The sequence below is a fragment of the Metschnikowia bicuspidata genome (genome assembly GCF_001664035.1).
Source record: "Metschnikowia bicuspidata var. bicuspidata NRRL YB-4993 chromosome Unknown METBIscaffold_1, whole genome shotgun sequence".
Taxonomy (NCBI): domain Eukaryota; kingdom Fungi; phylum Ascomycota; class Pichiomycetes; order Serinales; family Metschnikowiaceae; genus Metschnikowia; species Metschnikowia bicuspidata.
The window spans coordinates 1,641,908-1,667,459 of record NW_017387731.1 but is presented as its reverse complement, the minus strand read 5'-3'; the positions used below and the strand labels follow the sequence as shown (position 1 = coordinate 1,667,459).

The following is a 25,552-nucleotide window of genomic DNA, read 5'->3' as shown; positions in this document are numbered from 1 at the left end:
CGCATTTCCGGTCACGTGCGCGGAAAATACTTCGCTCCGGCCATTCTGATCTTCAGTGCTTCACAAGGAAATTAGTAGAGGCTCGTATCTGGGAAATAGCCCTCGTATACACACACGTGGAATGTTCAAGGCCTTGTACAAAGAGTTGCAAAAAGAGCTTCTAACTGCTCACAAAAAAGTGCACTTGCACCGCTGGAAGAAAGACTTCGAAAAGAACAAGGCGAGGTTGACGTACGACAAAATGCAGTTGATTCGCTCCCGTCAGTCGGCGGAGAAAGTACAGGCTCAGCTCGATGCTCTTGAATCGGGGAAGGCCGAAATTCCTCCTCTAGACAGCTCCAAGGTGAGGAACCTTCTAGACTCCAAGGAAGACCTCCATAACTTGCAGAATGTGACAGCCTACTTGAAGAATCAAAGGGTTTACAACGAGCTTCTTGAAAGATACAATCCCGGCTTGACAATGAGCCAGGGCGACAACGTTCGGAAAACCGCCAACATGGTGGGGTTGTCCATTCCCGAAAAATAGATGTACTATAGGCTGCCGTGAGGGCGATATGAATCCATGACATTCTTTGTTTTTCTTCTGACTAGTTCTATTTATGTTCTCCGGCTTTCCTGATGGCTGAAGTTGCGCCCCGGATCATGCCATTCGTTTAACTGGCCGCATGGTAGACACTGAGTCGAGGCTTTCGATCGACCGCTTCAACTTGAAATTTCTCGTCATGACCCCGCTTTCAGACTGCTTGATTTTTCCGTTCTCCACATAGAACTTCTTGAGGCTGTCGATGAGCAACACGTCGTCGTAGTGGTTTGGATTGAATAGATCCGGCGCAACAGGAAAGAGCGACGGGGTGGCGCTTGCTCCTCCCGGCGGCGGAAGGAGCGACTGCAAGAATCTGTAGCTGGCCTCGAAATTGTAGTTGTAGTTGTCCATCAAGTACAGCATTGCCAACGCATACAAAAGGGCGTTGGAGTGGTGCAGCAGTCCGAAGTGGCCCGACACAAACAAGAATCCCGCAGTGCCGTTCACGTTTTTGATGAGCTTCAACAACCTGTTGATGTTGAACAACAGGCGAAGCGGCACGCCGTTCATCGTGGGCGAGTCCAAGGAGAGCTTGCTGTTTTCGTAGTTGGAGTTGATGAAAAACTGCACGTCCTTGTTGTAGCTATAAAAAAACGCCAAGTAATTCTGAAGCACACGGTTGAACCGAGAGTGGAAGTCCATATATGGCGGGTCTGCTGATGACGCATACGGGTCCAAGTTGAGCACTATTATGTCAGATGACACCACGGGCTGATACTCGTCGAGAAACCGGAGGAAATTCGAGGTCGATCCACAATTGACTACGACTTTCACGTCGCTCATAATTGCCGTGTCGAGCATGGAGGCGTGCCCTGCTAGCACGACCCCGGGGGCCAAATTGATGGCCTGCCTATCATTGTTTGCCACCACCATAAGTTCGTGTCTTTGCAGCAGGTGCAAAATCCCAATTCTGCCAATACCACGCAACTGTGCCCACCAGAAACGGTATGCTGAAGTCGGGATATTTATTTCGGGGGCAAGCCGATTTAATTCCGTGGGATATTCGATTATTCGTCAGTGTGAATATCCGATTATTAGCTAATCTGGCTCTGCTGCGAGACGTTCTACCGCGTCCTCGCCAATGCTTAACTATGGGGCGAGCAGCCTAGGGCGACCGGAAAATAACGAGACGTGAGAATAATAATGAGACGTGAGAATAGATGCAAACTGAAAGATTCCGTCAGGAACGAGAGGATTTTTCAAGGTCGAGATAGCCCAGACAACAAAGAAAAAAAAGCAGAAAATCGATACCCCACTTACCTGTGTTGAACAGCTGGATAGCCTTTTTGGCACCGGGGGTGGGAACCGGGGCCATCTTATATCCTAGCCTGCAAAATACAGGCGCAGAAATCAGAGCCTTCCAGCAGTGCCGCATTGGGGACGAGAAAACCGCTGCGTGTATGCAGGCGGGCGATTGCCGTGGGTGTGCACGTTGGTACGCCCTGTGTGCACTCCGGCGCGACAGGCGTCGGATCGGACCCGCGCCGCGCACAGCAACAGAGATCCCGGATCACGTGACCGTACCCGGTGGTGCACGTGACGTGGGTCATGGCTCACGTGACCCGGTGGCTCACGTGGGGTCTGAAGTGCAACGAAATTGCAGATTGCTATTGCTTCCGCCGTATTTCCGCCTTTATAATCATGTTCACCACCTTCATTAGGCCTGGCCTTCTCAAAAACTCCTTGAAAGTCGTTCCTGTTATTCTCGGCGCAGGTCTTGTGCTGAGGCCCGCCACATACATTCGCAACGATGCTGTGGCCTTGTCGTCGCCGCAAAGTCAATATTCGCCACAGGGTCTAGACGCCAAAATCCGGACTTCTCGTCTCGGCGGCAAGCTTGACTATTCGGACTTAAGTATCGGGTCCATCACCGGGCTTTTTTTGGGGATCGTCATTGGCAAGCTCTCGACGGCCATTGTATTCTTATCTCTTTCTAGTTATTTGCTCTTGCAGTTTTTGGAGAACCGGGGCATCATCTCCATTCCTTGGACTTCCGTGTTGAGCATAGGCGGCAAGAAGTTGGACTTGAAGACCTTGTTTTTCAACAGACCCAGCTTCAAGCTCTCGTTCATGGCCACGTTCTTGCTTGCTGCCTACAATGCATGAGCATGCATAGTTACTCAATAAAAGTAGATTCACTCAATGTTTTGTTGCCAAGTCTATATGTACAATCCCGCTTCATGTGGCGGACCTCTGTCCCGATGTTCATTCAGAGCAGCCGTTCTGCATCTTGGCCATGACATCAAACGACCCAGTGCCAACACCGTTCAACTTACCCAACACAATTCTAGCCGAGGGCGAGTCCAAGTCCTCTCTGTCACCGTCAAGCACGGCCTTGGTCAAAAACTGACACGTGGTTTCGTACGACATTTTCTTGAAAGCAGACGTGGACGAGTCAATGCCCTGTCTGTTGAACGCGAGATACGTGCCTTCTCTGGTCATCATGTCGGCGATCAAGTCCAAATGACGAGTCGAGACTGTGATAGCATATGTGGAGAAAACGTTGCTGACCTCATTGACAATGGTGTTTCTCGCAGCCTCCACACCGTAAGTATTCAACACGGCACTAATGTCGTTCGAGCGGATTCCATTGACATCGATGAAATCGTCTTGCTCCCACATGGCCTTGAAGTTGACACCCTCAGTGGTGAGGGACTTGGCGCTGCCGTCAGCTTGTGGGCGCACACATCTACCGATGTTCTTGATTTCTCTGACCACGGTCACGCGGCACAAGTCCTCGATGATGTTGACCATCAACAACTTTTGGATGTCGCCCAAAAGCTCGACCTCAAACTCACACCACTCGCCGTTCTCATCGTCGAAGTCGTATGCCTTGATCAAGTGATGGTTCGAGACCACGTCGTCCTGTCTGCCCTTGGCAGCCTTGGACAAAGTTTTGGCTGGCCTCTTTGATTCGCAGGCCTCGTCATCGATCATATTCTCGTCATCCGAGTCTTCCTCTGAGCTGTCGGATTCTTCGTCAGAATCGGAGCTGCCAGAGTCGGAGCCCTCCATTTCTTCGTCAGAGGTCTCCTCGGCCTTTCTCATGCTCTCGACTTCCTCGTCATCAGGACCGTCGTATGACACTGGCTGCTTGCCGTTGCCTTCATTTTTGACGTCATCCTCGTCTTCATCGTCCGAGTCTTCCTCCTTCAGAACGTTCTTGGAGACAGGTGCTTCCTTCTGGGTCTTAGGCACGCCCTTACCAATAGAAGGGAGCGTGTCGGATCTGGTTTGCTTTTTGAGCTCCTTGGAGATGGCAAGCTCCAACTTGCGCAAGAAAGTCTTGCTGATCGCGCTCTGCAATTGTGTTGACGAAATGTCGTACTCTTCCTCGTACTCCTTCTTGTTAAAGAAGCGCATCTTGACCTTGTACGATCTGTAGGGCGTGTCGTTGACAACACCAGTCTTCTCAGTAACAGTAACCTTGTCAATAAACTCACTGAAGCAGACCTTGGCCACAGACTTACAGAAGGAGTCCGCCATCTCGTCGGTCACGTCAGGCAAAATAGGCAAGGTCATTTGCGGCGTCTTGATGGAAGCAGACGCCGTCATGATGATCTCTCTCATTCTGGGGATACCCAACGTGACATTCGCAGCACCGTGACCAGCAAAGTGGAATGTGTTCAACGTCATCTGCGTGGAAGGCTCACCAATGGATTGTGCAGCCACAATACCAACGGACTCGCCGGGATTGACCAACGATCTCATGTACTTCAACTGCATCAACGCCCTGAACTTCTTCTCTGTGATTCCGTCGCTCAGGTGCTTGGTGAACATGTCAGGGTTTTCCTTGACAAAGTCATCGAGCTTGTCCTGGAACTTCTCCGAGACCGAGCCCAAGTACTTTGATGGGTTGTAGACGGACAACACTGGATCGTACTTTGGATTCTGCTCGAAATGCGGCAACTTAGCTTGTTTCTTGTAGCTCTTGCGCTCCTTCTTGTTATACGACAACGCCGTCAGCGTGTCCAAGTGCTCGGTGATTTCCCCGGGGTTGTATTTGCTCAACATGGCGTCGTAGTTGTCGAGACAGAACTTAAACTGCGTCATGTGCGACTCCTTCGTGGTGTCCACAGCGTCACCTCCATAGAGGACCTGGATCATGGACCCGTCACAGTCTCTCACCGAGTTGTCGTAGGCAATGTGGATTCCCTCCAACTGCTTGGTCAAACATCTTTGCAAGTATCCGGATCTGGACGTCTTGACGGCGGTATCGATCAAACCTTCTCTACCGGCCATACAATGGAAGTAGTATTCCTGTGGCCGAATACCGGAGTAGAAACGGCCCTTGATGTAGCCTCCAGCACGTGCGTCGGTCTCGAAGGGCTTGAAAGAGGGCAACGTCTTTCCGCTGACCATAACCGGCACTCTTCTGCCCTCCAAAGCCTGCTGGCCCAAAAGACACATGATCTGCGACACGTTGACACCGGAACCCTTGGCTCCCGAAAGAGCCATGGCTTGCATACTGTTGTATGGGAATCTCTTCATGGTGCCGTCGGGCACACACTTGTTGACGACCTGGGACGTGATGGAATTGACCTTCGACTGAGTGATGGCGTCCAAAATGCCCAACTTGTTGTCGTCTCTCAAGATCTCCTGCAACCGCTTCAACAACTCCTTGTTGCCGCTGGGGGTCTCGGTGTCCAAGTTGGTCACCTCGCAGGCAGCGGCCCTGCCGATGTCGACAGACTGCTTCAAGATCTCGTTTCTCCAGGCATTGCCCTCGGCGGTCAAACGCAAGTCGTCCATTCCACAGGTGAACGCGGCCATCATGGTGTAGTTGGTGAAGAGCCGGCCCAACACGGAAAGCGCCTTGCTGGCGGTGTCTGGCCCGTACACCTCGTGCAACGAGTGCACGATACCGTACTGCGAGGCTCCGTACTGGGACTTGTCGAGAATGCCGCACAAAAGCTCGCCGTTTCTGAAGAGCACTGTGTTCTCCTCGGAGCCCTTGCCCCAGTAGTCGTTTTTGACCTTGTTCTTGGAGACCAAGTTGACGCCGGCCACGCCATGCGGCTTGATGTTGAGCAAGATGGTGGTGATGATCTGCTTGCCCGTCCACAAGGGCTCGGGCTTGAACACGGTGGGGGGCACGGTGAGGATCTTGGCGGCGCCGTTGGTGTGGCCGTCCTCCGGGCGGATGCAGCCGTAGATCAACTGCTGGTATGTTTCCCTGTTGAAGAACGTGTCCTTGCTGGTCAACCAGACGCCGGCACTGATGTGGTCCTGGATCAAGCCTCTCAAGGGCGCGCCGGAGGTGGGCGTCAAGTACTGCGAGTCCGTGTTGGCCAAGTTGAGGGCCTCTGCCTTGGCGTTCTCGTTCTGCGGGAAGTGCATGTTCATCTCGTCGCCGTCGAAATCAGCGTTGTAGGCACCGGTGTTGGCGTAGTGCAAGCGCAAGGTCTTCTCGCCGGGCAACACGCGCACCTTGTGGCCCATCATGGAGGCCTTGTGCAACGTGGGCTGACGGTTCATGATCACCACGTCCTTGTTTTTGATGTGGCGGTACACCTTCTTGTTGACCACGGACGCGCCGCCCGAGGGCGTCAACAACTGCTGGGCCAAGGTCTTGCGCAGCTCCACGGTCATGCCGAGCAAGGACACCATGGAGCCGTCCTCGTTCTGCACCTGGGTGGCGCCCGGCCACTTGTCCGGCCCGTTGATCACGGCCTGCCTCAACTCGTTGACGTTGTAGGCCGTCACGGGCTCCGGGTAGGTCAACTTGACGGCGAACACGGGCGGCACGCCGATCTCGTTGGTCTCCAAGTTGGGGTCCGGGGAGATGACGGACCGCGCGGCGTAGTTGACACGCTTGCCCATCATGTTCTTGCGGAACAAGCCCTCCTTCTTCTCCAAGGCCTGCTTGATGCCCGGGATGGGGATCTTGCCCGCGGCGGTGTTCTGGTTCTTCGTGGAGTCGATGAACGCGTTGACGTCGTTCTGGATCGTGACGAACGCGTTCATCAAGCGGTTGAACAAGAGCTTGCGCTCCTCGAGGCCCAGCGCCTTCTGCTTGCCGAGGTGGCCCGCGATCTGGTCGTTCAAGTCCTTGATGAGGAGCGACGTCTTCAACACGGCCAGCAAGAGCTCGTTCTGCGCGTTCTCGTGGATCTCGTCGCCCAACTTGGACGGCAAGCGGAAGCGGGTGGGCGGCACGATCAACGCCTGCATGAAGAACATGTCGGCGGATACGGGCGCCGTCAGCTGCGGCCGCGAGTGGAACACCATCTGCATCACGGCCTGCTCGTTGGCGAACACGGCGCGCAAGATGTTGCGCACCTCCGTGGACAAGATGTACTTGGAGCCCTGCACGGGCTTGAAGCTGGGGATGTTCTCGCCCGCAGAGCCGGCGCTGGCGCTGGCCTGGCGAAGCATGTCGGGGCGCATGATGCCCTTGATGCGGTTGGCCGACACCTGCTTGTCGCGCAACGCGTTCTCGAAGATCTTGACAAAGCCGTCCTTGCGGAACGTGGGCGACACCATGCCGCAACGCTCGCACTTGGGGCGCGTGAGGATCCGCGCGTAGAACGTGTGGATGGTGTTCTTGCGCTCCTCGCCGACAATCTCCGTGACCAAGCCGTGCGGCGAGGTGCGGCCCTCGGCCAACGCGGCGCCGACGGCCGAGTCCACAAACACGTCTCTTTTGTGTTTCAACGCGGCGCGTGCCTCGGCGTCTAGCGCCGCGGGGCCGCCCGCCCCCTCCAGGTCGTCGCTGGACGAGTCCTTGGCCACCATGGCGTCAAACTGCTGCGCCTCCAAAAGCAAGCCGTACTGGATCAAGCGCAACTTCTGCGCAAACGCGTGTGTCTCCAACTCGCCCAACTTGAGGTGGTGGCAGTAGAGACACGATGCCCTCAAGAACGAGTACATCTGGTTGAAGAACAAGGGGTTGTACACCGGCACCGGCAACTCGATGTGGCCCTGGTGGCCCGGGCAGAAGCGCTCGTCGAGCCCGCAGGTCGTACATAGGTTTCTGAGAAACGCGCCCAACGCCAAGTCGTAGAGACCGTTGTTCACAGTGTGGCCCAAAGTGTCGAAAACCACCGGGTTGGTGATCTGCTTGGCCGACAACTTGCGGATCTCCGCGGTGGAGAACACGCCGAAATCGACCGACGAGACCTCGGAGCCGACGGGCTGGGAGATATCCATGGCTGAGTCGAATGTCTGATTTGTGCACGAGATTCGGGGGGGATCTGTGAGCGGCGGTGGAGAGTTTTTTTTTTCCTTTGGTTTGGTGGATGCGATGCGCATCCAGTTCCGCGGGTCACGTGCGCACCCTGGGTGCAAATTCCTGCACCCAGGCGCGGTGCGTGGGATATCTGTCTGGAGTCTTCTTGAGTGTCTGGTGTCTTTGGTGCCTTTGGTGTCTTTGGTGTCTTTGGAGTGTTTTCTTTGTGTCATTTCTGGAGACTATTTTCTTAACCTTAATCTTAATCTTAAGAAGATTGAAACTGGGTAGATTGCAAAAACCACTTCATATCAGAATAACTGACATTATAACAATGGGGTTTATGATAAAAAAGAGATAAAGATAATATAATTTGCATCGAAGTGAAGATTGGTATCATTGATGAAGTGTCGGATGAACCTGAATTCGATGAGAAATCCTAAAACGTTCAACGACTAATAGATGAGTAAACCAGCAATAATTCCACCCCGAGCGCCCATCAAATTGTCTTTGAGATTATTCTTCAGACGGCGGTCTTCAAATCATCTCCTTTAAATTGCCGTCTTCAAAGTCTCTCGTCAAGCTGTTTCCATCTACTATCCCATACAAGTTGTCTCCGTCAATCATCCTCTCAAATCTATCGATCCATTGTCGCCATAAAGACATTCTCAGATTATCCTCCTTTAGTTATTCACTTCGAATTGTCTTCCTTCATATTACACGTTTTTGTTATCGGAATGCTGCCTTTCTGAGTTGTTGTATTTTCTGTCTTTTCTGATTATCGGGAAAACAGTTTGGAAACTACCGCTGAGCATTGGCCAAAATGTCATTGGCAGCTCCAGCTGATTGGGCGATCTTTTCTATGCTTTGCTGAATTCGGCTTTCTGGCTTGCTTATTTGGCTAGTGATATGGGGATATAATGAGATTTCGTATGGATTTTGTTACTGATGCCGCGATTGATTCCGTGATTTATTCCGTGTGTGGTTTTGCTTTTGACTTGTTTTCTACTATGCTTCTTGTTACTCTTCGACCCCCGGCGCTCGGGCCAAATTCGCCTCATGAGCATGGCACTTGCACGTACTTTATATTCCCCCCGGTATTGCCCCCTTACTTTCCCAGAAACTTGCCTCAGAAACAGTGCCAAAACACCTTCTTCGGTTAGTCTCTTTTTGCTAGCTGTTCGAGAGAAATTTTATAATCATGGGCGTACTTCTCGCGTGAACTTCCTTTTATTGAGTCTTTTGACCAGGTAAAGCCCCATTTTGGTACTATGTTCGCCACTTTACTGGGCGTCTCGTGTCGATTGCATGTCTTTTTGTCCACAGCACAACACGGTTCTCCAAAAATGGTATGACAGCATCTCGACCAGGTCGGGCTCTCCTAAAATGAAGCAGCGGATCCTATTGTATAATTCCGACAAGGACACTCCACGCAAGATGCTGAAACTTCAATGCCAATACTTATCCTGATCATTATTCTTCAATCTCGCGGTAATAGATTTCTACTCTGAGCAAAGTACTAACAAGATTCAAACCACCCACTTTGATAGAAATGATTGTGCACATACTTATATCCAGCAAGCTTGAACCATTTCAGGTCAAAACAAGCAACATTTGCCAAAGCTAAGCCATCGACTTTCCCGAGAGCATATATCAACAACCGTGAGGTAAAACCAGCCAGCAAGATTTTTATTCATAACACAAGACAGGTATCCATTCCTTTGCTGGTATTCCACAACACCATTAACCTCAATTTGTAATCTCGTTAATGTAGCTCCATCTATTTTGAGACGGCTCGAAACTAAAAGCAAGCAGCGATGGGTCAGTTCGCGCGGTCCTCTTCAATACAATGCTCACAATACATGCCAATATTTCTTGTCCTTGAGGTCTATATCAATGCTGTGAGACTGGTTCTGTGTCTTTGCTTTTTACTTGTACTATTCGAGTGACATACAAGGCACATAATAATGCGTGAGCAAACAGTAGATCTGCTGAATGTGTGGCTACAACTCAAAGACAAGCAATTTCAAGTTCGACGCCATTAGCTAAAGTCTTTTGAGCACCCAAGATGCAAACACTAAAGCTAACTAATTATGGAAGTTTCTGGAGGGCTTGAATTAAGTACGTTTATTTGGCATGGAGAGGCTCCAATGCCCAAAGAAAGCTGGTTCAAAGAACTTCTTCCCGATATCACGGGAAGATTTGACATATACCGGCTCAATTTGCTTCAAACTTCCGGGGAGATCATTGATGTTTTTACGCTGCCTATTTACCCACGAAGTGTGCGTGTGGCAATTTCAATCTGGTCAAGACAACTTAGCCTTCGCCATCTATGAAGTTTGTCTTAAATATTCGCTCCTGAATTGATCTGAAGTCCATATGAAACAATTACCAAAACTTCGCCGATTTTGAAAACGACAAAGAGTCCTCCGCATCAGATACCAAAATACTTGGTGGAAAGAGATTTTTGCTGACGTTATCAGATTCTTCTGATTTAAAACAACAAGTATTCTCCGAGACGACCTTAAATCGGTGTATGATCTGGAATACCTCAGAAGACGTAATGGAAGCACTTTCCTTGTCATTCTTTTGTCTCTGTCATTGCGTCTACTTGGCTCCCCAAGACAAGTTGTCGTAACCAAAAAGCCATGGTCCCACAGTGTGGCGCACCACAAGCATTGAAATCCCCACAAATAATTGCACCAGTAAAAGAAACAAGCAGAGCTTGTCCTCGCGCATGGGCCCGAACCACACCAAGGCCAAATTGATAATCGTCAAGTTCGAGAATCGCGTGATCCCGCCTCTTTCGTTTCGTTCCACTTTCACTAGCTTGAAAAAAGCCAAGGTCTCCAAGAACAAACTGTTCATCCTGCTGCTCTTTGCTAGTTCACCATAGCTGACGTTCATCAACCCAGTTTGTTCGTCGAATTTCGGGAGTCGGTGTCTTGGACATGGCACAATGTTGAACAACTGTGGCACCGAGTACACGAAGTTGAGGATCTGCGGCAACAAAAAAATTAGCAAGGTTTTGGAGAAGTGACCCAAGATCCCAACAATGGCAAACACCATTCCACTGAAGTAGCAGTAGGTGTCACCCACGAACACTTGAGCCGGGTAAAAATTGTACTGAAAAAGCCCCAAAGACACACCCAAGAACGGAATAATAAATATGGCCGAGAGCATGTGCGAGTCGTACGCGGCCATTGAGATTGACGAGCTCATCAAGTAACACATGTCGTTGGCTAGGAAAATGACCGCCAACACTATGGACTGGCCCACTTCCAACCCATTGATGCCGGCCAAAATGTTGATGGAGTTGGGCGCAAATATCGACAACGCAGACATGTACGCATAGTAGAAGATTCCCAAGTCAAGCAACTTGGGTGCACTGACAGCTGCAAAGTGGTAGTCCGTGGTCAAGGTAGTAAACTTGAGCCCCGTGATCCACGTGACCATGGCATTGGCCCAGTTGCAAAATCCACTCAACCATTCAAGCGCAGTCTCACCGACAGCCGTGCTTGTCACGAACAGCGGCACCACTACGGATGTGACGCTGAAATTCACATAGTATACGATCAACAACGGGAGTGATGCCACCGCAGGCAAGAAGAACTTGTGGCGCCACCGAATATCAAAGAGATCGTCAAAAAAACCAAGGAGAAGTGTGCACATGAGGCACAACGCACCGCTTAAGTACTCGGCGAGCTTGTTGTGGGGAAATAGATTGTGGTTGTCCACCAGGTGGTACTGCGCATTGTACAATGCAGACAAATCCTCCTCGTTCGCCATGGCCAGAAACGACACCAAATACTTGAAAAAGACAAACGGGATGATCGTCACCAAAAGCACCATATATGTGACGGCGGGCACCACGCCCATTGACTCTGGAATCGGCTGCACGGGTCCTGGTTTCAGCAAGTCCTTTCCTTTGAGGCCCACCTTCATAAAACTGGCACCTAGACGTGGGATCAAGTGCGATGTGACAACATACCCGACAAGCCCAAAAGCAACGGCGGTGTGGAGTGGACTATGGGCTTTTAGAAGGGCCGCCGCAGCCACCAATGCCGAAAGCTGGAGAAGAGTCATATTCTTTGTTTCGGGCAATAACGACAGATCTTGGAAAGCGGGTTTGTTTGTGGAGCCGGCACTATGGCGAATTATTAGGAAGGAATGGTTCGAAACGAAGAACTATTATGCGTGGCATAAGCTTGAAACTAGTGAGAGTAATCGGAACGTGTCCCCAGTCATGTCACGTGACAGGGCTCGGTTGGAGACCGGGTCCGTAACCTCTTCCCGGCTCGTGGACTTAGCTACGTGTTTTGAGGAGCGGTTTTGACCTTTCAAATCTGTTGATATGTTAGAAGAGGTTTTTCAGTGAGTGATAGGTACTTCACGTGTGGTTTGAGGTGGTTTAATTACGCTGCGCGTGTCTTTTATTAGGGGCCGTTGAGAAAACACCGCCAATCATCAAAAATATACGCTGGAACAAGAAAAGAAACCAGTTGAGATTCGAAGCAGACTGTATGAAATATTTTTCTTCTGGAGAAATTCCTGCTCAGGTCTAGTATCCCCGACTGGGACTGGCAGGGGCCTTTGGTGGATTTTTCAAGATCTTCATGTGACTTTGAGCAAACGTGTCTTTGCTTATTCTCCCAGTCCCGCACCACACATTGAGCGGGAAGTGGAAACATGACGAACATTTTCAATGCATTTGGCATGACATTACGCAACGGCGACCTAGTTGGAAACTTGGCTGGAAACTTGGCTTGGCATCACGAGTTGTAACACTAGCCGTAGATTTCCTTTTCATAAAACACACATCCAATCCAAATCCAGGAATCTGGGTGAATCTTCTGGTGCCAGCGTTTCTATTTCCTGACCTTTTGGTTGGGAAGCTCTACCATCTCACAACGATCAGCGGAAGATGCATATGTTACCTAATCAGAGAAGGATTCGAGCGTTGTGTTCACAATATTGGTGTATACTTGAGAAACTACTTACTACGGACTCAGCTCAGAGAAAGAAACCTTCTCCTTCGTCATCGCCCTCATTTCTATATGTAATAATTACCTCACGTGACTTCTCCATTGCATTTCTCACGTGCTCGTTTATGCGCTAACATGCCCCAACCAAATAGCTTCTGGTGCTTTCTTGAGTAAAGCAGCATATATTCATGGAAAAGTGTACGAGATAGTTTCTTTTTTATTTCTCTGCTTTGCCTGTATGCTGAAGTAATTGGTGTTCCTTATATTTTAGCCAAGTTTTTGAGGCTCGCTTCATGGAAGAGTGTTGACTTTTTTGCACCAATTGAACCAACCCTCGGACCCCAACCCATAGCTATAAACATATTATTCAGTGGCAATAATTTGTGTTGAAAAAAATTACAAACCCAGAGTTCCTTGGAGGTGAGATGAAAAATACTGCAAGAGAAAACGTTTATGGTTTGTTTGCAGACGTCATCGAACGAAGATCAACATATGCTCACACCAGACTCGTGAGTTCCATGCAGTTGTGGCCGATGTTAGCAGGATTGCTTTGATTTATTGGGATACTTCGGATATATTTTGAAGAGCAAGTAAAAGCTTCAATTTTATTCCCAGCGGCACCGTAAATATTAATTCACTGATTCATATTACCATTTTCATCATAGTAATTTTGGCATTGGTATGAGGGCTATTATCCACAGATTCCGCGTGTATTAATAACCAAAGCCAATATTGAAGCCGGAGCAGAAACAGACACCAATCCCATCACTGATTATATTAACAACATTCCCATATAATAATCCCACTAGTATTCCCCAATATTCCCACCAATACTCCGACCGATACTCCTACCAATATTATCGCAATATTCGTTCCAGTGTTTCCCCCAATATTTCCGCTAGTGCTGCCACCAAATTTTCCACCAGTAATCTCACCAACGGTTCCACCAACAAATCCACCAAGATCAATATCCCCACTCTTTTTTTACTCGTCTTTTCACCCATAAATTATTTTTATCTTAGAGACCGTTCGTTTATTGTTAAACATTATGACTTTTGGAGGGTAATTTTTTATTATGTATCGTTACTCAAGCCAGCAATATCTCTCGAATTTATTTTTCAGTCTGTATTCCGCTACGATGATACCTTCTTATATCCATAGTCAGTTTTCAACTCAGACCCGTGAAGTCACTCTAATTTGAGTATATATTCCTCATATATATCAAATTAGTGCATTGTTACATTATCATCGTATGATGGTCATTGTCGAGCCCACATACTAATTGTCTTTATTCTTGACTTTCATAGATTATGCACACTTCGTTATTTTTGGGACGCTCACTTTATAGTCTGGGTTGTTTCCCTTTCTTACTACCTTATCGCACTAAGTCTATGACCCAGCATCAGTTAATATACACCAACGCCATCCTCGATGCCAACACCACAAGCACCCGAAAAAGCACCAGAATAAACCGCCAGAAAACATCAACACCGTAACAAACCACCAAAATCCACCAAAATCCAAAAACCACCAGAAACAAACACCCTTGTCACCATCACAAAAAACGTCGCCTCACTAACCAGGCCCCCGCGCATCAAGGCCCCAATCCACCGGCGCGCACCTAGGCCTGGCGCCGCCAAATCCAGTCCCGCCCCGCGCAAAACCACCCGGCTTTTCTCCACAAGCCCCAGCAAGCCACCGCCACACGCCGAAACCCGCCAAACGGACCCCGCCACGCGCTCCGGCATCCCCAGTTCCCCTCGAAACCCCCCTCGAAACCCGCTTTTTCCTCGCCATGAGGGCGTTCCAGACCGGCCACGAGGAGCTCGTCCACGATATCAAGTACGACTTCTACGGGCGGCACGTGGCCACGGCCAGCTCGGACCAGCATGTGAAAGTGTTCGACTTGGACCTGGCCACGCAAACATGGGTGCTCAACGACTCCTGGAAGGCGCACGACTCGCTGGTGGTGCGGCTCCTGTGGGCCCACCCGGAGTTCTCCAGCTTCAAGATCTTGGCGCTGTGTTCGTACGACCGCACGGTCAAGATCTGGCAGGAAATGCCGGACGAGCTCCAGGGCCTGGGCCGCCGCTGGTACAAGTTGGCCACCTTGGCCGTGGAGCTGTTCGGCCCCATCTACGACGTGCAGTTTGCGCCGCCCCATTTGGGCTTGAAGCTCGCGTGCGTCGGCTCCGACGGCATTGTGCGCGTCTACCAGCTGGTCGAGCCCGCGGACCTCCTGGTGTGGGAGCTCTGCGCGGAGATCCCGATCCTCGACCTGCAGCTCCCGGCAAAGAGCCTCCAGAGCAGCTTCAGCATCGAGTGGTGCCCGTCCAAATTCGCGAAAACCGAGAAGTTTGCGGTCATTGCGCTCGACCAGGGCTTTGTGTTCAGCACCGCGGACGCGCTGGCCGCGCCCGGCAAGCCGTTTGCCGCGCCCCGGGCCGAGGCGGCGCGGTCCTCGGACCTTCTCGACGAGCCCAGTGGCCCGTCGGAACGCACGCCGCGCTACGTCAAGGTGTGCAGCTTGCCGGAGCACAACGGGCTCATCCGCCTGGTCAGCTGGGCCCCGTCCATGGGCCGCAGCCACCACCTCTTGGCGACGGGCTGCAAGGACGGCTACATCCGCATCTTCAAGGCCTTTGAAACCGCCTCCGGCGACCTCCGCGTGGAGACGGTGGCCAAGCTCAACGACCACCGCCAGGAGGTGTGGCGCGTGGAGTGGAACGCCACGGGCACCATTCTCAGTTCTGCGGGCGACGACGGCAAGGTGCGCCTCTGGAAGTGCAACTACATGAACGAGTGGCAGTGCATGAGCGAGATCAACACCAGCAACCGCCAGGACGCGCGGGCCGTGCTCAGCGCGGACGACCCGATGTACCTGCTGCGCCCGCCGGCCAGCCTGTAGGCTGGGGCCATGGTGCTGTCTGAAAGGAGGTGTCTGAGACAATTGGGAGTTCTGATGTCGCGGTATGAGTCCGAGGTATCAGTCCGAGCTATCAGTCCGAGCTATGACTCCGAGAAATGGCTCCGAGAAATGGCTCCGAGGTATCAGTCCGAGGCGTCACTCCGAGGTATGACTCCAAGGCATTCAAGTCCGAGGTTTGTGTGGTGTCTAGAGGCCCACAGTTCTTTTAAGGCCAGAATCATCTGAAAGCCAGCGTAAACACAGGGCCCGACTTCTCCAAGGTGATCTAACGCCCGGAAACACATGCCGGACCACAGTATGTCGGAAGACCCTGTGAACACTGACGGATGGCTGTATCCCGGATGCGAATCCACGCTACATGCTTTAGTGAGATGCTGGTGATTAGGACAGTATGGCAGTTCTACTGTCGTATGAACTTGGGGGGATTGGATGTGGCTGCATCTGGTCTCTGGCGTTGTCTGAGTGGTGAAATGGCTCTGGTGTGGGCTGAGACGAGTATGGCGCCGTTGTGTTTTGAGCCACGAGCTGGCTGCAAGCATTCAAAAGCTCGGGTGCAGCGACTTAAAAACTCTTTACAAAATGTTTGTGTTGATGTGCAACGCAGTGTTGTCCAAATGGCTTAGTTCGAAACGCTATTTGCATGCGTGGCAGACGCCTGCTTCGCTGGCTTCCCATGCTTCCCTCTCAATTCAGTGGACTGAGATTAAAATCGCCACCAAATAGAATTCGGCTACATCCCAGAGGACAAACGCAGCACTGTTCTAATATATCGTGCATGTCTGCATGTCCTTTAACCCTTCAGAACACAGACTCATCGCAACCAGCCTTCGACTCTCTGCATTTCTATATGTTTCTCTTTCTCTTCTTAAGCAAAGGTGCCCCACCGTTGGTGTCCTTGCCCTCGTCAAGAGCATTCCAAAATTCGTCATCTTCTTCCGCATCTCTCTTATCACCCTCCTTGTCGCCGCTATCAGTGTCGTCAAGCATCTTGATTGTGCTGATCTGGGTCCCTAGGTACACCTTCAGCACAAGCTTCCGGCTCCCAATGTCAAACACACGCAAGTACCGATCAAGGCCACCAATGGCCACAAGCCCTGCATTAAAAGACACATCCACACCATAGATGGCACCTGTATTTCCTCCTTCTGAAAACTTGCCAAGAAGCTTCAAGCTGGGCTTGTAGAATGTGCCTGCAGACGCAGAAATGATCCGGTGGGCTTTCTTGTCCACCTGCGTCAAGGACAACTTGGCCACAAATGTATGTGTGTCCGAAATAATGACCTCGTCCTGGTTCTCCGAAGCAAAAACCATCGAAATGATCGGCTTGTCGCACACCTTGTACAGCTCTGTTGGTTCAGTGTCCTCCGCGGTATTGTACTTCCGGATGTGGCCATATTTCGTGGCGGTGACGAGCTTAAACTTCTTCTTGGCCTCGCCCTGCATGAACAAAATGTTAGTGATCCAGATCGGCACCTCCAAGTCCAAGTGGTCTGGCTCGACGTTCTCGGCCTGGAAGAGCGTCTTCACCTTCCAGGATTTCAGGTCCGCAAAGTCGGCGTTGCTGAATTTCTTGCTGCTGTCAAAGAGCCTGATGACCTGGAGATCGTTATCTTTTCCGCCGTACGCGAAAACACCTGCCACGTACGGGTTGGCCACGAATGCACTGAGTGTTGTGGGGTTTTTTGTTTGGCGAGGGGGGAGAGCAATGCAAAGAGGGGCCGTGGTGAACTTGCCGCCATCGAAATGCACAACAAACAATTTGGCTGATTCAAACGCCACAAGCACAAAGTCGTGCTCCTCGAAAGCCACCAATGACACCGGCTTATCTGCCAGGTCCACGTCTAGTTTGTAGGTGTGTAGAAGAGCGTAGTTTTCAGCGTCGATTTCCGACGAGCCAAAGAAATCTTACACGTTTAGAAAGCCCCCGAGGCGCGCAGTCACAATCCATCTCTCCTGAAATGTTTTCAAGTGGACTATGCGGGTTTTCACCGTGGTCAAGTCATGTTTCTGGAGGAGGTTCTGCACCAAGTCCGGCTGCTGGCCGTCTTTTTTGGAGGTGTCGGTTCCCTTTGAGCACACGACCTCCTTGACATTTCCGCTTTCATCTGCGGAAACAAAAAACCGCATGGTGTTTATCTGGATAGTATATGAAAAGCGGGGTGATCTGAGAGACCTGTTTTGAGATGGTTGCGATGGAGATTTTCCAGATGCGGCCCGCGATGGAGATGAGGTGCTGGGCGCAGGCCTCCAATCTGCTCAGGCCTGGGGCTGGGGCCACAGCACAGCTTCCGCACCCAGACTTGACAAACAGATTACAGGGCCTTTTTTACTCTTTGTTTTTTTTTTCTTTCTTTCAAGCTCTCTTCGGGGCTCATCCTCTTCCAACCCTTCTCCTCTTACTCTCCTCCATCCCACTAGCACTAAATACTCCATCGTATTTCTGCCATCACCCTTCTTCCTGTCGCTCTCAACTTCTGGGATTTTCCTTGTTCTGACATTTCCTTTATTCTACTATTTTCCCTTTTCGTTCACATCACTACTAGTCAAAAACAACGCCTTCACCCAAATCAGCCTCGCGCTGGCGGATCTTGGCATCGAGCCCAGTCTGGAGTGGGAGAATCGCCTCCTTATAGTAGTAGGAGAGGTTGTCCTCAGCACGGCCCGCCATCAAAAACACCTGCTGGAGGCTGCGTGCTACGGGCAGCACCGCCTTCAACATCTCGGCGGGCGACCGCAATCGCTCATAGTAACTGACCAACGCACGGTACGCCTGTTTCACCGCAAGGTGTTCGTGACCCACGCACATGTATCCCGGCACGTAGATCTGCCGCATCAAACACACGAGCTCGTCTTCCTGGGAGACCGCGTAGATGTAGTCGTGCACGAGATTGACAAGCACAATCAAGCGATCGGAGAACTCGGTGAGCTCGGACACGCGGGCCAACGAGGTAATTTTGTCGTGGGTGGCCTTCTTGAACCGCTTGGTCTCACCGAGCAAGTACTGGTGGCACTTGAACATTTTGTCGAAAGTGACCCTGGCGCGGAAACAGCTCTCGGACTCAATGAGCTCCAGGCACCGCTTGGGTAACGCACTGAAATCAAGGTATGCATCGCCCAACATGCGGTTCAAGTCTGCGTACTCGGCCACTATTTTAGGGGCCTCTTCCAGAAATTGGGCAAGGTCTTCCAGGAGCCGCTGGTAGTACACGGCGCATTTCTTCATTAACACTAACACCTGTGACATCACTTGCACGACGGCATCCCTACACTCTTTTTGTGAAATTTTCCCCATAATCGTCTTGCTCTCCCCCTGTTTTAAGGTGAACGGGAACTTTGCAATCACACGTGCAAGCTGAGTTTTCAAAGCAGCCAAGTCCGCTGTGAGCTCCAGAATATGGCTCTCCACGTTGTGGGTCTGGTAGACCTTCACTTTTTTCTGGAAGGCCAACTCCCCTGAATGGTCAAGGTGGACAATGCTTCTTTGGTTTGATATCTTCATGTGTAGTCGTTTGGGTCCTTTTATGAGTGGTGGTATTGTTTGGAAGGAAAGTAGAGGCGGGTGCAAAAATTTGATTTTCGTTTTTGTGCGCGAATGGCTGCAAAAGTAATCCTGAAGAAAGAAAAAAGACAAACCAAAAATCGAAAGCAAGGCAAATGGCAATGAAGATTCTATTTTGCTAAAAGGAATATGCAAAATCAGGCAGCATAGCTAATTTCAGCTTTCCAGATTTAATGGTGGTCTCTTATTTGGTGTTTGCAGCTGTGACGGAATGTCTAACTTGTATATAATGCCCATTAACAGTCGGGCCCAACCGCACCTGCACGAATCAATCTGATAAACTGCCGGCTTGCTTACAACACTGCCCAACAACCAAAATATTCCTGTGACTGAACATAATAATTGTGTGACATCTATGCATATATATAATTCTGGCATTTGTTTTCTCATTACAAAGGAATGGTTGGGTAGCTCGAATACTTTTCGAAAGATAGATTGATTGATGTAGAGTATGCAACGTACAGATCACAGTTTTCATCAGGCTTCTAAAAGACTACTTCAAAGAAGTTTAGGAGAAAAAGGATCATCCTGCTTGGTAGCATCTTTTTCCAAGTTACTGAAAATTTTATTTTTGTGCCAACACGACCACACTTGTAGATTACATGACCAATGGTGGGAATTCACCTCAATAGTCGCATGCAATGATGATTATAATGACGGGTGAGATCTAGTGCCTCTTATGTTTAAGAGTTTGACAAAAAACACATTCTCGGCTTGTATACGGGGAAATAAACCATATCCGGGACAATTGTGAATGAGGTATATACGGGTCGAAAAATGACAGCGTGAGTGGCAAATTATCTGCAAAGAAGACCGCTCTTCACCCTTTGAAACAAAACAATTCCTACTTCATTTTTAACTCAGGATGAACACGGAAGTGAGTCAGCTAAAAATCCAAGAAAAGCCCTGAAATGCCCCAAATTGCTTCGCTTGTATAGACCATCTTACAAAATCTGACCTCCTGCGCCGGATCATTTCTTCAGATCATTCTGAAGTGGCCACGAGTAAGTTTGGCTTTTACTCAGCCAATAAATACCTTGTTTTTGTAACCGGGTGCTATTAAAGATTTACTTTGTGCCATGCAAGTAGTGAGCTCCAAACATGGACAGGAAATACTGCTTTTTTCATGATCATGTGGGATTTCAAGGTGGAATAATATTCTTGAGCACACTTAAATTAAGAGTTTTATACTTGAGTCCGAGAGAATGGCGTTAGCAAGAGGGCTTCAAAAATGATGATATTGGCGGTTGAGTGCACCTCCATGAAAAATGATGATATCGTGAAAGGAAAGCCGTGATGCATATCTGATCTTCCGAATTTCTTAAGCTCTTATGAGTTTATGAGCGCCTGTGGTTTTTCCCTCAACACACCAAAAATGGACTACGGGCGATAAAGATCAAAAAATTTTGATGGCTGAACAAGGCCGTAAATCATATCTGCGAGAATGGAAAATAGATTTGATTCTAAGGTTTCTTGAGAATGATCATCTATGCATGCAAATAATGTTGTTACTTCGAGTAATGATCCTCTTCAATACTATTAACGCACGTCAATTTGAAAAAATCTGACGGTGAGCTCTTGATATAAAATTTTGAGCTGTCACCAACCAGAAATACCTACCAAGAAAGAGTCTTAGAAAGATTGATAAGAGGGTAGCATGGATTTTCGCACAGCGATCAAATTATCCAATCTGAAGCATTGACTTGGCGCCCAGATGGCCAAGTTGAGCCGGAGACCTGATGGCTTTTTGATTCACATCGTAAGTAGAGTACACGGAAAAGCCTAAGAAAATACTCTAACATATAGTTATATATGTTCACGAAGTGATTCGATGTGTGTCTAATTTGTACGATTTCAATTGAAAGAATTCTGAAAAAGATGGTGTATACCACAATCAAGTATCTTCTTATCTAAGGACAGTGCTGGCGGAAATTCTGCGTAGAGCTAAATATACCACCAGGTACTAGGAATTATCAAGAAACATACAATAAATCGCTTTCTCAAATCATAAGTTCAACGCCAGGGTCCTGTATCTCAAAAGATGTGACTTTCCGGAAGAGTTTCCGCTGAGGATGGCATCAGCCCCTTGCAGTTGACCAATCAGATGTAAGTAGCCCATCAAACGTAAATTGAAAAGAGCTCTTGGCCACAGTCTGTGAATGGTAAAATTATTAAGTTCAAGAAAAAATGATTCAAGGAATTACACTAAAGGAAACTCATTAGACAGCTCCGAATGCCGAGTTTTTTTTTGGTAGATTCATCTGATTAAAGGGGCAAAACTATATAGCAAATATATAGAAAAAACCTTTAAACAGCTCCCAGCTACGTACCAAGTGTCTTAGCTCGGCCCGTCCCCTTCCGTTTGTCACGGCCTGGACAGTCCTCATGGCACGTATCTGTTTACGTATTGGATATTACGTCATCGACTCCCGAGTGTGGGATTTTGAAAAAGGCACGATTCCTTCTGGACCTGGTATTTTCCTGGTAGAAAATCTGATTACAGAAACAAATATATGCCAAAAACACAGTTTCGGAGGCGAATACTACAAGCACAATTTTCATATTAACAAAGCACCTTCCCCAACCATCGTCTGGGCGTGTGGCGCAGTTGGTAGCGCGTTCCCTTAGCATGGGAAAGGTCTCCGGTTCAAATCCGGACTCGTCCATTTTTTCGCCTGTTACACTAAGAACAGGTACTACTCGCCAAGAACGCTCCTATTATTTTTCACGTGGTGATGGCTCAAAGCTTCGGAACCAGGCTCCTTTCCGCGGCCGCTCGGCACGTGCCTCACAAGCAGTTCAAGCCATGCCAGTTCCAGCAGAAGAAACACATTTGGCAGTGCACAATACGATATCAGCATTATGGAGATCAGAAAAAAAACAGAGCAAAAAAACCAAAAAAAAAAAACATTCACATCTGCTGCCATAAATCCAACCCGCTCACACATTTCCCTCCCTAGCCAGGGCCTCGCAGCTCTTCACCATTGCATACGGACGAGCCTTCACTATTGGGTGAAGAAGGTGTGCACACGGAGCACGCAAAAAAGCGCGGCTCATCCAAACCATCTCCATACGAAAATGGCTGAGGACTACAGAGGTTCTTTTTCCACCCCCCCAGCAAATCCACCACAGCTGCCCCCGACCCACATCTACCATGTCCAGTGTCATTGGAATCACGTTTGGAAACACGTCGTCGTCCATTGCGGTCGCCACGCAGGACGGAAAGGTCGATGTCATCGCCAACCCCGACGGCGACAGAGCCATCCCATCGGTGCTTTCATACATCGGCACCGACGAGTACCACGGCGCCCAGGCGCAGGCGCAATTGGTCAGAAACGCGGCCAACACCATCGTCAACTTCCGCGACTTTCTCGGGAAAAAATACGCCGAGATCGACGCCTCTGTGGCCGCCCACGGCGCCACGCCCATCGAGACTGCCAACGGCGGCGTGGGGTACAAAATCACCCGTGAGAACGGCGAGATCGAGGAGGTTTCCGTGGAGGAGGCCACCACCAGACACTTCAAGCAGTTGAAGCTTGCCGCCGAGGACTACTTGGGCAAGGAGGTGGTCAACGTGGTGTTGACCGTGCCCACGGACTTCTCCGAGCACCAGAAACAGGTGTTGGTGGCCGCGGTTGCCGCTGCAGGCATGGCCGTGGTGCAGGAGATCCACGAGCCCTCCGCGGCGTTGTTGGCGCATTTGACGGCCTACTCCATCGCGTCCGGCGAGGACCGCATGTTGCAGGACAAGCTCTATGTGGTGGCGGACTTTGGCGGGATCCGGTCCGACGCGGCCGTGATCTCCGTGCGCGGCGGCATCATGACCATCTTGGCCACAGCGCACGAGAAGAAGTTGGGTGGCGACGACTTGGACGCCGCCATCCTGGAGTACTTTGCCAAGGAGTTCGAGAAGAAGTTCAAGGCCAACCCCCGGCTGAACGCGCGCTCGTTGGCCAAGTTGAAGGCCGAGTCCATCGTGGCCAAGAAGACGTTGTCCAATGTGCAGTCGTCGTCGTTTTCCGTGGAGTCGTTGGCCGAGGGCTACGACTTCCTTGCCAACATCAACCGCATGAGATTCGAGTTGGCCGCCAGAAAGCCGTTGAGCGACATGACCGCGTTTGTCGAGAAGGTCTTGGCCAAGGCCGGCCTCGACAGCTTGTACATCGACGAGGTCTTGCTTGCCGGCGGCTGTGCCAACGTGGTCAAGTTGGCCCAGAACGTGCAGTTCGTGTTCCCCGAGTCCACCACTGTCATTGCGCCTTCCTTGGACCCCAAGGCCACCAACCCGGAGGAGTTGTCCACCAAGGGTGCTGCCTTGCAGGCCGCGTTGGTGGAGGGCTTCGACGCTGACGAGATCAAGGAGTCCTTGCAGCCCGTGGTAGTGAACACGCAGCACTTGCAGGCGCCCATCGGCATCAAGGACGCCGAGGGCGCTTTCCAGCCGCTCTTGGTCGCGGAGACCGCGTACCCCATCAAGAAGGCGATCCAGGTCACCAACGGCCAGGCCGCGGACGTGGTGGTGGAGTTGTACGAGGGCAAGAGAACCATCAAGGAGACGGTGGTGGAGCGCGAGCCTTCTTCGGACGACGACTCCGAGGACGAGTCGGACGACGAGCCTGAGATCAGGAAGGAGGTCGTGTACGTGGCCGGCGAGTTGTTGGCCAAGTTGGCCTTGACCGACTTGAAGCCCGACTCCAACTTGGAGGTCATTGTCAACATCACGCAGAACGGCACGTTGCACTTGACCGGCAGAGAGTTGAAGCACGGCGGTGCTGTTGTGAAGGGCGAGGTCAAGGGCCATTAGACGGCGTGTATAGAGCGTGAATATAGAACGGTATCAGACGAGTTTATATCTGACGGCGTTTCCGGGCGGCTGTTCGTGAGAGCTATGGGATTTTGAGGGCTGGAAGTAGTCAAGCCTTCCAGGGATCCAGTGGCGCCGAGCTCTGGTGATGTTCGGTACTGGAATATGCATGGCCAGATGTTCAGCACTAAAATATGCATGGCCAGATGGCCAGGCTTGCTGAAGTAGACGCTCAAATTCAGGCGCCTCTCCGGCCGGGCTGCAGCGCTTCGGGGCATCAGCCAGATGGAGTAGCTTTTTCCGCTGGTCACCAGGTCTACTGCGGCACTCAGCAAGTTTCCTCTTGTGTGATTTGTCGGGAATTCATGGGGCACCCAAAGCAGCTGCAAATGGGTGGTTTTGGGTGGGAATGGTCACTCCACATAAACTTGCTGTTTGTCTTGCGGCTGACGGCCGGCTGGTCAAGGTGTCCTTCGCTGATGGCGAATGAGGTGGTATGAGGCAGAAACAGCCTCTTAACATCAATTGATAGTTGTGTGTTATCCCATGGATCTGTATCGTATTCACACCAATCATGAGGGCCTCCACTGTCAGTAACAAGACGGTCTATGTTTGCATAAGACCAGGATGCGAACAAGTCGAGCATATTTAAGAATCTGGCAACCGTGGGTGGATTAAGAGAGTCTTTCGTGCCATTTCCCAGCTGAACCACACAGAGCATACCTTCGAAAGCAACGTAGACTATATCAAATGGTATTGGTCGTTGAACTGATTTTCAATGGTGACGTACCCATGAATATAGTCCCCTTGTTTATATCCGGTATGTGATGGGTCAATTAAATTGGATATAACACCTTTTCGGCAAACTGCTTCAGTAAAGAAAACCTTGATATCCTAGTTATTTGCCATGGGGTTGTTTTTGTCCAAGTTGTGTACGAGGGCTAGAACCGTGGATTGCCAGTACTCGGCTGAGTTTTGATTAGAAGTTTGGGTGATTCCCTCCTCGAATTCGGGCATTGCGGGGAACGGAAACGACAAGAGACTGGGGTTATGGGGTAGTGTTGTATTAACAGGGGTCGCTCTCCTGAATTAAAAGACGAAATTTCGTAAAGCGGAGGATCTTCCTTGAAGGTTTCCTCACTTGGTATCAATTTCTCGAAAATGGCCGAGCCAGCACAATAGGAGACACAGCTGGCACGTGTGCATTCTAGAGGTTTTGCTGGAGAATACAGATGACACAGAATGGTGCAGGATTCCGGTCTCCGGAATCGAACTACAAAGGAGGCCAGTATTCCCATTCACTGTTCAAATCAGACATAGAGCTCAGGCATGGTGAGCTTGGGCGGCCCTACTTCTTTTTTTGCACCCAACCAGCGGCTCCAGTATGTCAGGTATAGAGCATCATGGAATTCAGAGCGGTAGCTCGACGTCGGCATTTTCGCTGCTTTGGGGCCATCACTAGTAGCAACATCCAGAACATCGAGCACACGCAAACATTTTTTTTTAAAATAAGGCTGTGTG

The 25,552-nt window shown here is 50.3% G+C and overlaps 10 protein-coding genes and 1 non-coding gene across 11 annotated transcripts; 5 read left to right on the top strand and 6 right to left on the bottom strand.

Moving 5' to 3' along the window:
- Positions 1-121: 121 nt before the first annotated feature.
- METBIDRAFT_38113 (uncharacterized protein) lies at positions 122-526 on the top strand (the record flags this gene model as incomplete). The annotated part of the gene is made up of 1 exon (XM_018856956.1): positions 122-526. One exon carries the CDS (start codon positions 122-124, stop codon positions 524-526), a length of 405 nt encoding a protein of 134 aa, XP_018713666.1.
- On the bottom strand, positions 272-1,841 carry METBIDRAFT_29710 (uncharacterized protein). Its single transcript, XM_018855464.1, has one exon. The coding sequence runs from the start codon at positions 1,454-1,456 to the stop codon at positions 641-643; it is 816 nt and encodes a 271-aa protein (XP_018713665.1). The 5' UTR covers positions 1,457-1,841; the 3' UTR covers positions 272-640.
- A 383-nt stretch (positions 1,842-2,224) lies between these two features.
- METBIDRAFT_35090 (uncharacterized protein) lies at positions 2,225-2,689 on the top strand (the record flags this gene model as incomplete). Its single annotated transcript, XM_018856570.1, has 1 exon — positions 2,225-2,689. One exon carries the CDS (start codon positions 2,225-2,227, stop codon positions 2,687-2,689), a length of 465 nt encoding a protein of 154 aa, XP_018713664.1.
- RPA190 (DNA-directed RNA polymerase I core subunit) lies at positions 2,416-7,782 on the bottom strand. Its single transcript, XM_018855463.1, has one exon. The coding sequence runs from the start codon at positions 7,733-7,735 to the stop codon at positions 2,789-2,791; it is 4,947 nt and encodes a 1,648-aa protein (XP_018713663.1). The 5' UTR covers positions 7,736-7,782; the 3' UTR covers positions 2,416-2,788.
- A 2,579-nt stretch (positions 7,783-10,361) lies between these two features.
- ALG7 (UDP-N-acetylglucosamine--dolichyl-phosphate N-acetylglucosaminephosphotransferase) lies at positions 10,362-11,840 on the bottom strand (the record flags this gene model as incomplete). The annotated part of the gene is made up of 1 exon (XM_018856483.1): positions 10,362-11,840. The coding sequence occupies one exon, from the start codon at positions 11,838-11,840 to the stop codon at positions 10,362-10,364; it is 1,479 nt and encodes a 492-aa protein (XP_018713662.1).
- Positions 11,841-14,534: 2,694 nt separating this feature from the next.
- Positions 14,535-15,647, top strand: SEH1 (Seh1p; the record flags this gene model as incomplete). The annotated part of the gene is made up of 2 exons (XM_018856481.1): positions 14,535-15,125; positions 15,189-15,647. The coding sequence occupies 2 exons, from the start codon at positions 14,535-14,537 to the stop codon at positions 15,645-15,647; spliced, it is 1,050 nt and encodes a 349-aa protein (XP_018713661.1).
- Positions 15,648-16,511: 864 nt separating this feature from the next.
- NSA1 (ribosome biosynthesis protein) lies at positions 16,512-17,795 on the bottom strand (the record flags this gene model as incomplete). The annotated part of the gene is made up of 2 exons (XM_018858500.1): positions 16,512-17,489; positions 17,580-17,795. The coding sequence occupies 2 exons, from the start codon at positions 17,793-17,795 to the stop codon at positions 16,512-16,514; spliced, it is 1,194 nt and encodes a 397-aa protein (XP_018713660.1).
- Positions 17,796-18,025: 230 nt separating this feature from the next.
- Positions 18,026-19,167, bottom strand: METBIDRAFT_80662 (uncharacterized protein; the record flags this gene model as incomplete). The annotated part of the gene is made up of 1 exon (XM_018859202.1): positions 18,026-19,167. One exon carries the CDS (start codon positions 19,165-19,167, stop codon positions 18,208-18,210), a length of 960 nt encoding a protein of 319 aa, XP_018713659.1. The 3' UTR covers positions 18,026-18,207.
- A 2,653-nt stretch (positions 19,168-21,820) lies between these two features.
- On the top strand, positions 21,821-21,893 carry METBIDRAFT_t77. The gene has a single exon. It is a non-coding gene; the product is annotated as a tRNA-Ala (tRNA).
- A 488-nt stretch (positions 21,894-22,381) lies between these two features.
- Positions 22,382-24,031, top strand: SSZ1 (Ssz1p; the record flags this gene model as incomplete). The annotated part of the gene is made up of 1 exon (XM_018856703.1): positions 22,382-24,031. One exon carries the CDS (start codon positions 22,382-22,384, stop codon positions 24,029-24,031), a length of 1,650 nt encoding a protein of 549 aa, XP_018713658.1.
- Positions 24,032-24,195: 164 nt separating this feature from the next.
- Positions 24,196-24,862, bottom strand: METBIDRAFT_101360 (uncharacterized protein). Its single transcript, XM_018853692.1, has one exon. It carries the CDS (start codon positions 24,750-24,752, stop codon positions 24,360-24,362), a length of 393 nt encoding a protein of 130 aa, XP_018713657.1. The 5' UTR covers positions 24,753-24,862; the 3' UTR covers positions 24,196-24,359.
- Between the last annotated feature and the right edge of the window lie 690 nt (positions 24,863-25,552).

Bases quoted from the DNA above. Each gene is read 5' to 3' on its own strand.
- RPA190 (XM_018855463.1), bottom strand. From the start codon at position 7,735: ATGGATATCTCCCAGCCCGTCGGCTCCGAGGTCTCGTCGGTCGATTTC.
- METBIDRAFT_29710 (XM_018855464.1), bottom strand. From the start codon at position 1,456: ATGGTGGTGGCAAACAATGATAGGCAGGCCATCAATTTGGCCCCCGGG.
- METBIDRAFT_101360 (XM_018853692.1), bottom strand. From the start codon at position 24,752: ATGCTCTGTGTGGTTCAGCTGGGAAATGGCACGAAAGACTCTCTTAAT.